The sequence below is a fragment of the Mya arenaria genome, chromosome 7, assembly GCF_026914265.1.
Source record: "Mya arenaria isolate MELC-2E11 chromosome 7, ASM2691426v1".
Lineage (NCBI taxonomy): Eukaryota > Metazoa > Mollusca > Bivalvia > Myida > Myidae > Mya > Mya arenaria.
In genome coordinates, this window is record NC_069128.1 from 23,091,499 (window position 1) to 23,109,777 (window position 18,279).

The following is an 18,279-nucleotide window of genomic DNA, read 5'->3' on the forward strand; positions in this document are numbered from 1 at the left end:
ATATAAACCAACAGTACAAGTGGCTGTGTAATGCTTTGTTTACACAGATTTTGTTCAAACATTTATTTAAATGATTATGAACTTGTTTAAATCGCCTCAAATATTAAAAATTTCAAGTCTATTTTATTTCAAATTATGTTAATCTTCATAACTTTAAAGTGAACTGTCATCAAATTTAAACGGGATTGTTAATCACCTATATACACCGTAACATGTAAATTTACCTGACTGAAATGTCGCCAAGTGCCTCGGTAGCGCAGTAGGTAGCGCGTCAGTCTCATAATCAATGATCTGAAGGTCGTGAGTTTGATCCTCACCCGGGGCATTCATTTTGTTGATATGCTTTAGAAATTGTTTCAAATGGCAATAATCTTACACAATTAAAGTTTGTAAATTAATTACACGTACTAAAACACCGCACGCAAACTGTTGTCGAGTATTTAACTTGGGCTTGAAGTCGGCTTGAGATCAGCGAAGCAGACTCGAGTCCGGTTACGTTTCGCATAAATGAACTTTTTCCTTTCTGTGCTGCAGAGATAACATTTTTCTTTTTTGAGGTTAGATAGATAGGTGGATCTTTTATTTCCCCCATATGTAAAGAGTATAGAAGCATATTGGTCTTGAAACATATTGTTTATGTTTTGGGTACGGTTTGATCTCCGTTTAAAATGAAAATCAATACGGATACACCGGAGGTACATGTACACTTTTAGATCGGCACTTTATATATACATGTATGGATATTTTTGGTAATGCCTTCAAAATAGTTCTTTATTTGTTAGGATAGTATTTTTTATTACTGTGCAATACAATATGAAGCAAACTGGTTTTTGTGATAAATTATCATTGTTACTGTCAAATTCACAATGTATCGCTAAAACGTAGTATTCATGGAATACAATTTAAATATATATATCCGCATTTCACGCTACAATGAGCTTGATGAAGCCTTGAAGTGAACAATCGACGCCATTCTTTTAAAGCAGAGCAAATAAGTCTGATTAATTCTTGTGAATGTGAGTTCAAATAAGATGCATGCTATTTTTAAGAATTTATTTTTGAACAATATTCATCAGCAATTTCATGTTTTTTCGATTTTTGCCTTCCAACCAAGAATCTGATACGGGTTTTCCTCGATTTACGGAGACTTTGTACCAGTATCCACTTCAATATCGTACCGCCGATTGTTCGGCTCAATAGAATAATGGTTTGATATAGCAGTGTTACGGTAATGAAGTGGTACGAAGTCTCCGACATTCGTTTTTCTGACGCAATGAAAATATTGGTATTTTAACTTTATATTCACAGACCTTCCTTTAAGAATACACAGTATAATTCAATAGATTGATGTTTATATCATCTGTTAAAACGGTTAAGCATCGATTTGCTACATTTTTGTAATTATTGGCTCATAGAAATGTTTTACTCCATCAGTAGTTTATAAAATTCTTGATGTGATGGTTGCTGCCATTTTGAATATTCCGAAGGATCTGCATTATGACCCATAACGTACAAAAACAATACAGTACTTATTAATCCAACCATGAACTTTTCACCTTTAACCATATATACATATATAGATATAAGGAACATGTGATGTGATGATGTGACAAATATCCCTTTGTCATTGGCATGGAATGTGTTATATTGTTATGACACAATATGATTTTATACAGAAATACAAAAAAAAACTGTGAAATGTAATAAAGGTATCATATATGCCTTACGGCAACATAATGTCACAAATATATTGTGTTTTCTCAGCTGGTAAATGGGTAAGTGTAAGGTGATAGGATTGCTGTGTAGCCTCTGCGTCGTAGGTTCACACATCCGATTCTACGAATTGCACCGAGATAAATACAATAAAACCTGATCGGAACATATTTTTTCATATGTCTATTATGTATTCAGAATTTCATAACTGCAATTTCACACCGTCGAGGTATTTTTCAAGATTTTTGGAGATCGACATACGCTCTCCTTGGGCTATGGTAACATATAGTTTCAGGTCCAAAACTAGACTCAGACTCAGAAAATCGTTATTTTAAACTAAATTATTTTCTTTTATTCCATTCGTCTTGCAAAATAACGCTTTATGACAAACAGTTATAAATCGCATCAATACTCAACCAGAAAGATAGTTACTGTAACAATGATATAAACATTTGCGGTTATGTCAACTGAGTCTGAACCTAGATTTGAGACTGATATAACACATAATTCGTCGCGGATGCTTCAGTGCAAGGTTGCACAAGAAGGCGTATATCAACTTAAAAACGCATAAGCAAACCGTATAACCATAACAAACATATCCGTCATATAATCGACTTAATCGTCATTATATATGATAAAAGACGCTGATTTCTTTTTCAACTTATCTAACAATGCTAGCCCTGCTATTTTCAATATCAAAATCACGATAATAAGACTTGTATAGGTCCAATTATGTATATCGATGAGCTATTGATTGTATTTCTGATTCCTGACAATGTAATGTTCCCTAATCAGCCTTGTTAGTTTGTTTTATTTCATTTAACTGAACATGGGTCCAGAAATTTTCGTTGGAATAATCAGTTTGTGTAATAATCTCACAAACTCCCTTGTCTCACAGTCGCGGAAATGGCACTTAAAATTTAAACGTTCAACTGTTTATCTCATTAAATTGGAAGGGCTTGTATAAGTTTATTCTGTGTCGATAAGTGCGCATGCGTGGCAAAGCTGCAGTTTATTTTGAAAAGGAATTTAAATAATGTTTAACGATATAAATAAGGGATAAATAATGGATATATTTGTTAATTCTTAGTTTAATGAAATGGTGAAGCCATAGCTGATAGTTTGGACTTAAACTGTGTACATTTCGCCCATGGGAGGGGCCAGAAAACGCAAGAAGAGTAAACGGCACCGCAGAACAAAGAGACTTAAAAAAGGCGCGTAAACAAAACGACACCAAAAACAAATGGCACAAGCCACCCCGACAGTGCAAATGCAGCACCAAGGTTCTTATCAACAAGGTATGAACATGAAAATGAACAATTATAATCAAAATGGACAATGTTTTACCCCAGGACCAATGTTTAATCAAAACCAAAATCAAGGACATTTTTCTTCACTTGAATTACCTTTTTCACCTGTGGCAAATCAGGCATCACCAACCATGCAAAGGTACACTCAATTGGGCCATATGGGATCAACAGAAATAGCGAACAATGATCAGTTTTCAATGATATTTCAAAAGCTCGATAGTATTGACAGTAAATTGACCCAGTTGGACAATATCCAAATAACGGTGAACCAAATGACAACACGACTAAACAAAATTGATCAAAGGGTCGGCGGCCTTGAAACGAAAATTAAAGATATTGAAGAAAGCCAAAACTAAGACATTAGATGAAATAATGGAAAAAACAAAAAGAACTAGTAGCGTTGAAGTAAAATAGACTCACTTGAAGCAACGCACAAGAGAGCGGAAGCAGATATAAAAAAGAAGTCATTGATCTGAAAGGGAGGAGCATGCGGGACAACCTACTGGTTTTCGACATTCCGGAGAGCACAGACCCGAATAACAGAGAGAGTGACGCAGACTGCGTGGAAAAGGACTTATCGAGCCAAAGATGGAAATTGCAGACGCCAAACAGTCAATAAAGTTACACCGTGCACATCGGATTGGAAGATACAATAACACAAAAACAAGGCCGATTGTAACCAAATTTGTGTACTATCCGGACCGGGAAAAAGTCAGACTCAATGGTAACCAACTATCCAGGCCCTTTGGTGTTAGCCAGCAGTATCCATCAGAAGTGATGTAGGCCCGAAAGCTGCTCGTCCCTATTATGCTCGACGGGCGCCGTCAGGGTAAAGAAGCCTACATCAGCGGAAGCAGATTAAATGGTCAATTTTATCCGGATGCAGGGACCGGGACCGGAAACGGAAACCACTAGGACGGAGGCGAGGGTGCCATACGGTGTGTGACTTGGAATGTTGAGGGACTTAAGCAGCTGAAACGGGAAAATACTGATTTTCAAATATTTTAAGCCATTATGAATCAAAAAAAAATTTCTTAGTCCAGGTTTCACTTAAAAATATTAAATCATAATTTATGATTTAATATTTTTAAGTGAAACCTAGACTAACAAAAATTGTACAATTGATTTTAAAGGTTTTCAGCTGTTTCATTAATATAGAAAGTTTCAAAATAGAAGAGCAAAACACAATAGTGGGGGATTTGCGGTATATGTTCGTAATACTATATTGAAAGGAGTTAAAATGATAAAAAAAAATGATTTAGACTGTGCAATGTGATTAAAGTTAGATAAAACTTTTTTTCAAATGAATAATAATGTTTACTTACTTTTCACTTATATTGCTTCCGAGGATTCACCTAGTCATGATATGTATAATATTGATGTATTTCAAAAAAAAGAGGAGATTACTCATTTTTATTCTCAAGGCTCTTTATATGTTTTCGGTGATTTAATATCGAGAATCGGGCACAAGACTGATTTTGTAAGAAATGACCATATTTTGGGAGATGAAACTTTAGAGGACATTGATACGCAGTTGCCACGAACATCTTCAGATAGAACGTCAAACCGCTTCGGTGAATTTCTACTTGATATATGTATATCTCAGGGCTTACGTGTCTGCAACGGATGTCTTGGAAATGACGCCGACGTTAGAAGGTCAACATGTTACACACATAACCGAGAGAGCGTGGTAGAATATCTATTAACTAGAAGCTCTAATTTTGATATAAAAAAACTTTAATATACACGACTTTACACCATTCTCTAATCACGCCCCGAAATCATTTGATCTAAAACTATTAACGGCAAAATCCGAACAATTGAATAGCAGAGTAATCTTTAAATGGAATGTAGAGCATAAAGAACAGTTTTTAGAAGACAAAAGTCGAGATATTGATATTTTATGTGGACAGTTATTAACAATGAAAAGCAATGATTGTTTTACGGATGAAATAATACAAACATTTACGGTGTTTTTGAGCTCTAAAGGAAATAAGTACTTTGAAAAGCGCACTAAGGAAGCAAAAAATACATATTTTACACAAATGGAAAAAAACTATAAAAAATGGTTTAATAACGAATGTCGTGTCAAGAAGAATATTTATACCATCAATTTAAATACTTATAATTTGAATAAAACTAATGAAAGTAGAACTGAATTACTACATGTAAAAAGAATTATAAATATCAATGCAGTTTTAGTAAACACAAGTATAATAAGGCACAAGCACAAACAATGAATGATATGAGAATTAAAAAAAAAAAAAAAGAAGAATTTTGGAAAATGTTTCGATGGGCACCAGTAAACGATAACAGTGAAAATGTTAATATCAGTTCCTTTTTGAGCACGTTATTATCAAGTGAAACTGTACTTGAAAAAGACGTAGACATCCAGAATTTTGTTGAAAACTTTTCTACTGAGAATTTAACAACATTCGAAGAACTCGACTCTCCATTTCTAAAGGATGAAATTAGAAAAGCGGTGAAATTGCTAGGAACAAATAATGCATGCTCTTTTAATAACATTATTTATGAATATTTCAAAGAGGGGATTAAGATATTAGAAACTCCTTTGGAGATTACGTATAATTATATTTTAGAAAAGCAATGTTTTCCGAGCTCGTGGTCAAAAGGCGAAGTTTTACCCATATTTAAAAAAGGAGATAATTCAGATCCTAATAATTATCGAGGCATTACATAAACTAGCTGTTTCGCAAAGTAATTTACTGTGTTAATAAATGAAAGGCTGAAACGTTGGGTTAAGGAAACAAACTTACTCACCGATGCTCAATTCGGTTTTAAAAGCAATTATAGTACAACAGATTTTCTTATTAAAGTCATTCATTGGCAAACAACTGCAAAACAAAAAGAAGCTATATTGTTGCTACGTTGACCTACTTAAGTGTTTTGATTCTATTTATAGAAATGGTTTATGGTATAAGCTATTGAAGTCTGGATTAGACGGTCGTCTATTTGACGTAATTAAATCAATTTATTGTGAAGTAAGATTATGTGTTAAGCATATGGGCTCGTTATCTGATTTTTATATGAGTATGATATTGGCCTTTTACAGGAAAAAATATTGTCACCGATTTTGTTTTCACTGTTCGTTAATGATATAGAACTATTATTAAATTAAAATAACGATGCAGGTTTAACATTAGACCAACTTTCAATTTATTTGTTATTGTTTGCAGATGATGCTGTAATATTTTCTGATACTGTTGAAGGTCTTCAAAGATCTTTAAATAATTTGCATGCATATTGTGAAAAATGGAAACGTAAGGTTAAGGTTAATAAAACAAAAATAGTTGTTTATAAAAAGTGAGGTAATAACAATGAAAATGTAAGTCTTTACTACAGTAATCAATTGATAGAAAAGGTTCAATCTTTTAAATATCTTGGTATTGTTTTGTCAAGCGGAGAATCATTTATGAACGCTACACAGACAGTAGCAGATAAAGGACTTAAGGCTATGGGAAAGTTGTTTGGGATAACTAGGGGGAAAGAAATTCCTGTTAATTCAAGTAATTTGGGTTTATTCGACTCATTTGTGTCATCAATTTTGTGCTATTCTTGTGAAGTATGTGGCTTTTGTAGAGCTGAAAATATAGAAAGGGTTCATAGAAAATTTCTGAAAAGACTTCTTGGAGTAAAAAATAAGCACTAGTAACTCTGCAATATATGGTGAACTAGGACGGTACCCTCTGTATGTTACTAGACATGTACGAATCGTAAAATATTTTCTTAAACGGTATCAATTTAAAAAAAGACAATTGCATTTTATACATTATATTGCGAAGCCTTCGATACGATGCGGAAAATAACGCAAATTCAAACAATTGGTGTTCAAATGTAATCACTATATTGCAAAATGCAGGATTCAATGAAGTATGGTTATATCCGGAGTCGATTAATATTGATTATTTTATTACTATTTTTAGAAGAAGATTAATCGACTCATTTATTGGGCGTTGGAAAAAATTATATTGACTCATTAAGTTCACTTGTGTTAAACAGAGAACTAAAATGTACTATTCATATGTCATCGTATATAGATAAATTGTATAGGTATAGATTTAGGAATATTATTGCTAGGTTAAAATTGTCCTCTCATATGTTAAATGTTGAAAGAGGCAGATATGTTAATATTGAAAGAAATCAACGTAAATGTGTTTTATGTGTTCATAATGATATTGAAGATGAATACCACTTTGATTTGATTTGTCCGCTATATAATGACATTAGGAAAAAATGCATAACTAAATTTTACTATGCAAGACCAAGCAAGTTTAAATTCATTCAATTATTAAACTCGGAAAATGCTGCATGTGTACGAAAACTAGCTTTGTATTGCAAACAAGCTTTAAGCTACGATACAATGCTTTGAATAATAATGCTTTACTTTATCGATGTTAACATGTTGAAATCATTGATTATTTATGTATTTATATATGTGCAATGCACTATCGCATTTATCAACTATTGTCATGCTATGTGTTTTGTTATTGTAATAACGATGAACTGTATATGTTCAAGTTAACAATAAATGTTCTGTTCTGTTCTGTTTCTGTTCTGTTCTGATAATACGGATTTTGACGAGATAAGTACGACCACAAAGCAGATTCATCAAGATGTGTTATAGTTTAGCTCTTCCTAAGTTCTGTAAAAGTTAGTAATTTATTGTATTCGCCTTAAGAATATATCGCGTTAGGATAGTTTTGGGCTCGAGATCGGTTTCTACTGCGTTTGGGTTAGGAATAAACAATGGTTGTAACAAATACAGACGATAAAAACCAAAACCGATCGTTCACAATCCTGAGTGATTATTCGTACAATCGATGAAGTTTTAAAAATAAACATTTGGGAAAGAAGGATATGTCTAGCTAGAATTACAACATAATACGACGGAAAACTGACATTGTTACAACGTTTACAAAAGTAGATTCGCAACTCAAATACGTATCGTGTTTTCCTTTATTTCGTTGCGGGGCGTGGATCATAACTTATACTTCAAAATATCTGCATCCCTCCTCCACCTGAAGCTATCGATTGCAAGCATAGGAACACTTTTTAATTATGCCCAACAATAGCCTTAATATTGACGTCTTTTATTAATTTATGCCATAACGCAATAACAGAAAATAATGATATCCTAATGTTTTATTAATCTCACATTTCGCAACAAAGGCAAAATCAATTAATGTAATTAGCATGAAATATAAGCACTGCTACATACGGTTACATTTCATTAGATTGAATCAGCATTGCAAAGTTGGTCATTATTTGTTAAAGGCTTGTATCGGCATCATTTTTCATGTCTTCAACAAAATATCGAAGAAATTCTAAATGCGTAGAAGTTGGAAATGATTAATTATAAGCGAAGGCCATGCAAACGTCTAATTAAGGTAAAATCAGGTATTTCCGATGGTCGTTAAGTTGCAATACTTGTTATAACCATGAGCTATATATGCTTAGTTGAAACAAATATGTTCTGGTCTGCTCGAACAGTATAATATGCACCAGTCAATTGAAGCCACGGCCCCAAAGTCCGGGGAACAGCGGGGACTATCAAACCAGCCAAGCAAGATATAAACCCCGGCCTGCGGGGACAAACTGCTAGTAAAATCCCCACCTAATGCCCCCGCACCCTAGGGACCATAGGTAAGGCCCATTCCCCGGTAGTTTTACCGCGAAGACGAAACAACAGCATTCATCCGGCACTGCGGGGTCTCTTGGAAGTAGACCTGGAAGGTAAAAAAACTGCACATTTCCTCGGCTATCCCCGGTATACCCCCGAACCTGGGGGGCGTTGTTACAAATGTCTGGTGCATTTAAAGCTACAACCATTTTATACAACTGCTATTCAATGTACACTAATGTCCAATTGTGATTCCTGAGGATCCAACAGAATTCTTAATTAGTTTAAATATATGTACTGAACTACGCTTGAAAACAAAGTCTTATCAACTTATGGTTAGTCACTCTCATTTGGTCGATGTTGCTCGAAACATGATTTTAGTTTTTTGGTAAATCAGTTCTCGGAGTTAACCCACATGTCCTTCCTGATGACTACAAATCAAACTTACATTGTCCGAAAATCTAATCCCGGCGGCATAAATGATTGGTAAACAGTACGCTTTAAATGCGGAAGGGCCCGGGTTCGTTCACGACACGTTATACCGCGCCAATTAACGGTACATGGTGCGCATGCTAGAATTTAGGAGAAACCTACGAAAATAACACGTTTCATAAACACGATAAAATGAAACTTTATACGTACGTTGCCATAGTAGAGTAGGATAAGGAAAACTTTATAATTGTTCTATTCATGATATCAAAGATCTGCCTTTATTCATCACCAGGTCATCAATTTTGTGCTATTCTTGTGAAGTATGGGGCTTTTGTAGAGCTGAAAATATAGAAAGGGTTCATAGAAAATTTCTGAAAAGACTTCTTGGAGTAAAAAATAAGCACTAGTAACTCTGCAATATATGGTGAACTAGGACGGTACCCTCTGTATGTTACTAGACATGTACGAATCGTAAAATATTTTCTTAAACGGTATCAATTTAAAAAAAGACAATTGCATTTTATACATTATATTGCGAAGCCTTCGATACGATGCGGAAAATAACGCAAATTCAAACAATTGGTGTTCAAATGTAATCACTATATTGCAAAATGCAGGATTCAATGAAGTATGGTTATATCCGGAGTCGATTAATATTGATTATTTTATTACTATTTTTAGAAGAAGATTAATCGACTCATTTATTGGGCGTTGGAAAAAATTATATTGACTCATTAAGTTCACTTGTGTTAAACAGAGAACTAAAATGTACTATTCATATGTCATCGTATATAGATAAATTGTATAGGTATAGATTTAGGAATATTATTGCTAGGTTAAAATTGTCCTCTCATATGTTAAATGTTGAAAGAGGCAGATATGTTAATATTGAAAGAAATCAACGTAAATGTGTTTTATGTGTTCATAATGATATTGAAGATGAATACCACTTTGATTTGATTTGTCCGCTATATAATGACATTAGGAAAAAATGCATAACTAAATTTTACTATGCAAGACCAAGCAAGTTTAAATTCATTCAATTATTAAACTCGGAAAATGCTGCATGTGTACGAAAACTAGCTTTGTATTGCAAACAAGCTTTAAGCTACGATACAATGCTTTGAATAATAATGCTTAACTTTATCGATGTTAACATGTTGAAATCATTGATTATTTATGTATTTATATATGTGCAATGCACTATCGCATTTATCAACTATTGTCATGCTATGTGTTTTGTTATTGTAATAACGATGAACTGTATATGTTCAAGTTAACAATAAATGTTCTGTTCTGTTTCTGTTCTGTTCTGATAATACGGATTTTGACGAGATAAGTACGACCACAAAGCAGATTCATCAAGATGTGTTATAGTTTAGCTCTTCCTTAGTTCTGTAAAAGTTAGTAATTTATTGTATTCGCCTTAAGAATATATCGCGTTAGGATAGTTTTGGGCTCGAGATCGGTTTCTACTGCGTTTGGGTTAGGAATAAACAATGGTTGTAACAAATACAGACGATAAAAACCAAAACCGATCGTTCACAATCCTGAGTGATTATTCGTACAATCGATGAAGTTTTAAAAATAAACATTTGGGAAAGAAGGATATGTCTAGCTAGAATTACAACATAATACGACGGAAAACTGACATTGTTACAACGTTTACAAAAGTAGATTCGCAACTCAAATACGTATCGTGTTTTCCTTTATTTCGTTGCGGGGCGTGGATCATAACTTATACTTCAAAATATCTGCATCCCTCCTCCACCTGAAGCTATCGATTGCAAGCATAGGAACACTTTTTAATTATGCCCAACAATAGCCTTAATATTGACGTCTTTTATTAATTTATGCCATAACGCAATAACAGAAAATAATGATATCCTAATGTTTTATTAATCTCACATTTCGCAACAAAGGCAAAATCAATTAATGTAATTAGCATGAAATATAAGCACTGCTACATACGGTTACATTTCATTAGATTGAATCAGCATTGCAAAGTTGGTCATTATTTGTTAAAGGCTTGTATCGGCATCATTTTCCATGTCTTCAACAAAATATCGAAGAAATTCTAAATGCGTAGAAGTTGGAAATGATTAATTATAAGCGAAGGCCATGCAAACGTCTAATTAAGGTAAAATCAGGTATTTCCGATGGTCGTTAAGTTGCAATACTTGTTATAACCATGAGCTATATATGCTTAGTTGAAACAAATATGTTCTGGTCTGCTCGAACAGTATAATATGCACCAGTCAATTGAAGCCACGGCCCCAAAGTCCGGGGAACAGCGGGGACTATCAAACCAGCCAAGCAAGATATAAACCCCGGCCTGCGGGGACAAACTGCTAGTAAAATCCCCACCTAATGCCCCCGCACCCTAGGGACCATAGGTAAGGCCCATTCCCCGGTAGTTTTACCGCGAAGACGAAACAACAGCATTCATCCGGCACTGCGGGGTCTCTTGGAAGTAGACCTGGAAGGTAAAAAAACTGCACATTTCCTCGGCTATCCCCGGTATACCCCCGAACCTGGGGGGCGTTGTTACAAATGTCTGGTGCATTTAAAGCTACAACCATTTTATACAACTGCTATTCAATGTACACTAATGTCCAATTGTGATTCCTGAGGATCCAACAGAATTCTTAATTAGTTTAAATATATGTACTGAACTACGCTTGAAAACAAAGTCTTATCAACTTATGGTTAGTCACTCTCATTTGGTCGATGTTGCTCGAAACATGATTTTAGTTTTTTGGTAAATCAGTTCTCGGAGTTAACCCACATGTCCTTCCTGATGACTACAAATCAAACTTACATTGTCCGAAAATCTAATCCCGGCGGCATAAATGATTGGTAAACAGTACGCTTTAAATGCGGAAGGGCCCGGGTTCGTTCACGACACGTCATACCGCGCCAATTAACGGTACATGGTGCGCATGCTAGAATTTAGGAGAAACCTACGAAAATAACACGTTTCATAAACACGATAAAATGAAACTTTATACGTACGTTGCCATAGTAGAGTAGGATAAGGAAAACTATATAATTGTTCTATTCATGATATCAAAGATCTGCCTTTATTCATCACCAGGAAAACAGATAAGTACAACAAAACAGCAATTGTATTAATTTTACATGATCAGTAGAAAGGTAATATAAGTCGTGTCGACAAAGGTTGTGGTAACGGGCAAACATTCTTGGCATAATTTGATTGCAGCAGACTATTAAAAATCGATTATACTATACCTTATGTAACTCTGCGTTTACATAAAAAAACTTAAAACATATAATATTTTCTTGTAACAAGATAAATAACGTTATAACCAAACAATTTCTTGAATTGTCTCTGAATGACTGTTTGAAACGAGGTTGACTAAGTTTAAGATGGTCTTAAAGTGTACTTTAAGTCGGATAATTCCAAACCAACGACTTATTTTTATTATGGGAAACGTTGAATACAGGTCTTTCACACTCGCTTACGGAACGAATATAGTTCACTGAACCTTTTTGTTAAAAATATTGTGCCCTCATCCCTTTGTGCATGTGGAGTTCAGGAAACAACATATCATTATCTTCTTATCTGTCCCCTTTATACTGAAGACTTCTCCAAGAGACTTCTTCTCAACTCTGTGGAGGCTTTGACTAACGCAACGCTTCGCAATTTACTAAACGGTGACACTGCCCTCAAAATAAGGCACTGTTCGATGCAGTTCACCTCTTTATTCAAATGACATAAATATTTGATAGCCAGTGACAGTCACATACTACTTCATATCAATCTCTTCCAGGATTATATCCTTTCTGTATACATGTTATTTAATACTACCAATCAGGGCTCAGTGAAGAAAAGGCACCGGAAGTTGTTCATCTAAACCAACCACCCTACCCTCTTTCTTCATTCTTATCCTCTTTACTATCCTATTCTGCTCTCAAACAACATTAACGACTTTTGTATTTGAAAAGTTAAAATCAACTAAGCTTATTATAGCTTTGGTATTCACACAAAATGTTTAACTTTTAACTACTATCTTGTCTGTGTACATCGTATGTAAAAAACATATTTAAATAGTTTAAATATTTAATAAAATTAAATGAAGACTTATCACATTAAACACTACCATCTGATCTAATCCAACAATATAAATATCATTGTGTCATCTGCATTGTAAGCTGTACAAATGTCCGTCATTAAATATGTACTTCTGCAAAAGTTTGGAGAAGAACTTTTTAAGATATATTTATCTTTCGTTCTAATCCTTTTCTAGATTGTACATTTGTTTTCTGTTTGTCTTTATAATATGTGTGTATACGTTGATGAATAAAATATGTTTAAACTAAGTTTAAGATATTCGTCACGAAATGTTGTAGTATTTCATCATTTCGTTCGTTTATTAGTTTGAATACTATTTAATTTATCTAAAAATTAGAATACCGCTTACACCGATGCGATGTTAGGGCTTGACTGTGTTACACTAAACATAACATTGCTCTCGTTGAAAAGACTTGATCATACAGAGGTTGATTTTGTTTACAATATGATAGATTATTCATAGCATGTGTTCCTTAGAACGATATTTAGCTAGCAATGTTTTTATAGCTTCTATGCTCAGTAACTCAACGGAGTTTGTATGGTGCTTCATGAATTGTAAGCAAAATAGAACGTATACATTTGTATAATCATAACGTAATACAAAAGCTATGGACTAAAAAACAAGCACATGGAGAAATATTAAAAATAGACACAAGAAAAATGCATAATGGTAGTATGTAGTTCATAAACAATTGATAAGACAACCTCAGATTATATGATATATCGCGTCTGTAAATTGAACACAAATATTGAGGTGACACTCTTAAAGTCGTTATCAATAATGCAAAGACTATCTGGGTTATGAAATGGTTGAACGCATGTGTCGTGAGTCCGGTGTATAAGACGCGAGCAGTTAATAATGCACTCTTACTCCCAAATAATACAACTGTTTAAAAATACCAACAATGATGAATAAATGTAACACAACATGGTTCTTATGAAGGACACGGTTGTTCTATCCAATGAGACGATACTAGATCACAGAAAATGTTTTAGCACACACCAATCATTTAATATTTTTGCGTGTTAAATACACGGTTACAATCTTGTTATCAGTAATTATTTTTTCCATAAATGAACTATTTATTAAATTGTTAAAGGTTTATCACTGAACATATAGGTTTGTTATACATATGTATTGATTTTGAATAAGAGTGTTATTTTAAAGATAAGTTTCATTCCTAGCGGATCACAGGTATAAGAATCCAACCTTGATATATCTGATGTCCCTGTTTGGCTCCGGTGTGTACGAGGCGCGAACTTAAAGATAAGTGTCATTCCTAGCGGATCCCAGGTATAAGAATCCAACCTTGATATTACCGACGTTCCTGTTTGGCGTCGGTGTATACGAGGACCGAACTTAAATATACGTGTCATTCCTAGCGGATCCCAGGTATAAAAATCCAACATTGATATATCTGAAGTTCCAGTTTGGCTCCGGTGTGTACGAGGCGCGAACTTAAAGATAAGTACATTCATAGTAGATCCCAGGTATAAGAATCCAACATTAATATATCTGACGTTCCAGTTTTGCTCCGGTGTTTACAAGGCGCGAACCTAAAGATACGTGTCATTCCTAGCGGATCCAAGGTATAAGAATCCAACAATGATATAACTGATGTCCCTGTTTGGCTCCGGTTTTTACAAGGCGCGAATTTAAAGATACTTGTCATTCCTAGCGGATCCCAGGTATAAGAATCCAACATTGATACATCTGATGTCCCTGTTTGGCTCCGGTACTTAAAGATACGTGTCATTCCTAGCGGATCCAAGGTATAAGAATCCAACAATGATATAACTGATGTCCCTGTTTGGCTCCGGTTTTTACAAGGCGCGAATTTAAAGATACTTGTCATTACTAGCGGATCACAGGTATAAGAATCCAACCTTGATATATCTGATGTTCCTGTTTGGCTTAGGTGTGTACAAGGCACGAACTTAAAGATAAATGTCAATCAAAGCTGATCCCAGGTATAAGAATTCAGCCTTGATATTTCTGGCGTTCCTTTTTGGCTTCGGGGTATACAAGGTAGTCTGAATATAAGTATGATTCATGTCGCCACTTTTAATGGATGAACATAGGAACAGAAGTAAGCACCAGGTGGCTGATCTTACATTGTTTAAATTTAGTTTAACAAAAAAGTCACATTTTGAATAAAGAGAACATAACAAAGAAACAGGTTGATTTTGTAGATTTAAAAAAAAACAATGTCTCGGCAAGTAAACATTAAGTTTTATACTGTATGTGTTTCTCTCCTCACGATGTTTATCAAGCTGATAACAGTAACAGTGGTCCTTTGTTGCCTTCGAATGTCAAATGAAACCCACACGCAGAAATTGTCATAAAGCTTCTTTGTCAGTCGTGTCCATTCCTGTTTAAACATTGTACCACTCACAAAATACAGGAAAAAGTTGAAAGTGAAGTTACAATACAACAGGAGCACACATATAGTCTCGTACAAATTTATTCTTGCTTTATCTCTTGGAGACTGTACCGCGATGTTTGGTTTAAGCACAGCAAATATTGTGAAAGGCAAGGTTGTTATCATAAAAAACCCAGACACTACTAAAAGCATTTTCGTTGTGGATTTTTTCCTGTTGCCAATAACACTAGGTAGGTTGGAGACGGGATTCACTCTTCGTATGTGTCGTCTTTGAATAAAAATAGTTGCAACTATGTTAATATTTCCTACAATTATGATAATTACAGGAATAATATTCAGTACTACCAAAATGAGCAGGTTCCAAGTAACTCCATAAAAACTGTCAAAGGCATCGATTGTAACGCAGCGATGATAAACGTCTATGACTTCGCTATCGTTTCCATACTTGAATCTTGTTTCTAGATGTCTTCCAAACAAATAATGAGACGAAAACAACAGGCACGCTGCTAATAGAATACAAGAGGCAATGACTGCTCTTTTGGTGGAAAGTGTTGTCCTTGCAATGATGGGCGACTTGGTAAGAAACAGTCTTTCTGCGGTCATAAACACAAGGAGCCATACGGAATATCCACCTGAAGCATGGACTATCAAGTATCGAACCTTGCAACTAAAGTTGGACAAATCCTCCATGCGTGTACCACTGATTTCCAGCTTAACCTCTGGGAAGGTTGAAGACCACAAGAAGACGATATCTGTAACAGCTAAAGATAACAAATAAACGCTGGTTGAGAATTTTCGTATTTTTGGCCGGGAGAGGACGATGATATTCAGGATGTTACCAGATGTTCCAACCGCAATCTGAATAACTGGAACAATCAACCACAGCCAATGATTAATGTGGCATTCAATGAAGTTGTACGGCTCGCACCAGTTCCCCATGTTTTTGTTGTTGTAGTCTCGTATCCCTATTGTGATTAAAATGTCCCGAGTGTGACGTTAAGTGTTGAAGTTCAGAACAGATTCGTCGGCGCATACCCTTTTCGCACAGTGTTGTTTTGCATTGTTTTTTAGGCTTGTCCTTAATTCAGATGTTACCATAAAAAGTAAGTTGTATCGAAACATACATTATTTTTAAACATACCACATTTATATACAACACCTTAATACGTGTTCCAAAAACTAGAAATGCAATTATAAAACTGCTTGTCTATATCCTTTGATAATTCATTGGCCACAATCAGATGATGTTTTGCTTTGATTTCTTGTGACACGACCAATTCCCTGAAGTAATCAGCATAACTATATGTCATATTCGCGTTACAAAAATGTAACCCTGCCATTCTCTTTAGATAAAATAATCAGACGAACCGCACCTCAATAGTTAACTGCTGCTGATCTATGAAATGTTTGATTTGTTTATAATAAACTAATTCCTAATTATTTTATCCATTAACTATGAAACAATTGTTGATGATTGTATACCATTTTGTTTATCCGTGTCATTTTCACCTTTCTCTTAGGTCTTATCACTGATAGCACTTCTTTCAGGAATTGTTGGCTCGTTTTGTTATTTAAAACACTTTTCATACAAATTGTTCAGTTTTATGAGTATAATCCTTTTCTTTTCTTTGACCGAGTCACAACACCCTATTTCCTTAATGACGCAAAATCGGTGGCACTGTTTGTCCTTTCTTATTTCCAATTTCTCATATTTTCTCAACAGTTTTACATGTTAGTTCAAGCTCTTTATAATCTATGTCCGCTTAACCATTCACCTAATGTTGTCACTATTGTTGTACTAATGCACCGCTATTAGGATGTAAAATGCTGAACGTTAATGCTTATATACTGACAAAGAAACTTTTACATATAAAACCAATACCAGCTCTATTGGAAAACTATACCTGCATGGTGGCTGAGTTTCACAAGTAAGCTGCTAGTATTAAATTGAAGGTTAGACTACTAACATTAGACCGGCTAGACTATAAAGTCGTCGGAAACACTTCCGGGTCAACGGCAATCTTTTTATGAAACTAAAAAGGGCGCCAAAATATCATCGACATTTAGACATCACCACGCAACCAATTACTTTTCGGCCGGTCCTAAATTTGTAATAAAAACATAATAACGTAATTGACAATGTATTCTTCGTTGGAACTCTTAATACATGCAGGCTTTGTTTATATTTGAGTAGGACTGGTGTAGTTTGATTAATTGCACCGTATAAATAACCCCAAGGCCTTAATTGTTGAAAATGTGAAAATATCAGTAAACCTGAAAATTGTTCAAAAGTCGTAAATAAAAAAGTAAATGGTCTAGAGGCTTGTATCGGCTTTACGGTGCTTGAGCCCGCGTCTACCAATCATTTAGGATATTAGACCCTTTATGGAGTTTAATTTCCTTCTATAGTTCGTTGAAACCTTAATGAGTATAGATATGGTTTCTAGATAAATGAAAGCAATAACTAAACACAGGTTCTTCTTGATCTTTACACAAATACATTATTAATAAAAATATTGACGTCTGTATTTGGTAGAAAGAACTTGCCAAGCCAAACAAAATACAACAACATTGTTTTGGAAAATCTAGATCAAATTTGAGAAAAATGTTATTTTGTATCTTTAATTTACAGATATGTTTATAACTATGTTGAAAAATTTAAATTCCGCGTACCCTCGGGACTTCAATGTATGTGTGACTGTG

The 18,279-nt window shown here is 34.5% G+C and overlaps 1 protein-coding gene and 1 non-coding gene across 2 annotated transcripts; one reads left to right on the top strand and one right to left on the bottom strand.

The window, feature by feature from the left end:
* The first annotated feature begins 245 nt into the window (after positions 1 to 245).
* Positions 246 to 325, top strand: Trnam-cau (transfer RNA methionine (anticodon CAU)). The gene is given in 2 exon segments: positions 246 to 282; positions 290 to 325. It is a non-coding gene; the product is annotated as a tRNA-Met (tRNA).
* Positions 326 to 15,426: 15,101 nt separating this feature from the next.
* On the bottom strand, positions 15,427 to 16,515 carry LOC128241013 (C-C chemokine receptor type 1-like). Its single transcript, XM_052957998.1, has one exon. It carries the CDS (start codon positions 16,513 to 16,515, stop codon positions 15,427 to 15,429), a length of 1,089 nt encoding a protein of 362 aa, XP_052813958.1.
* Between the last annotated feature and the right edge of the window lie 1,764 nt (positions 16,516 to 18,279).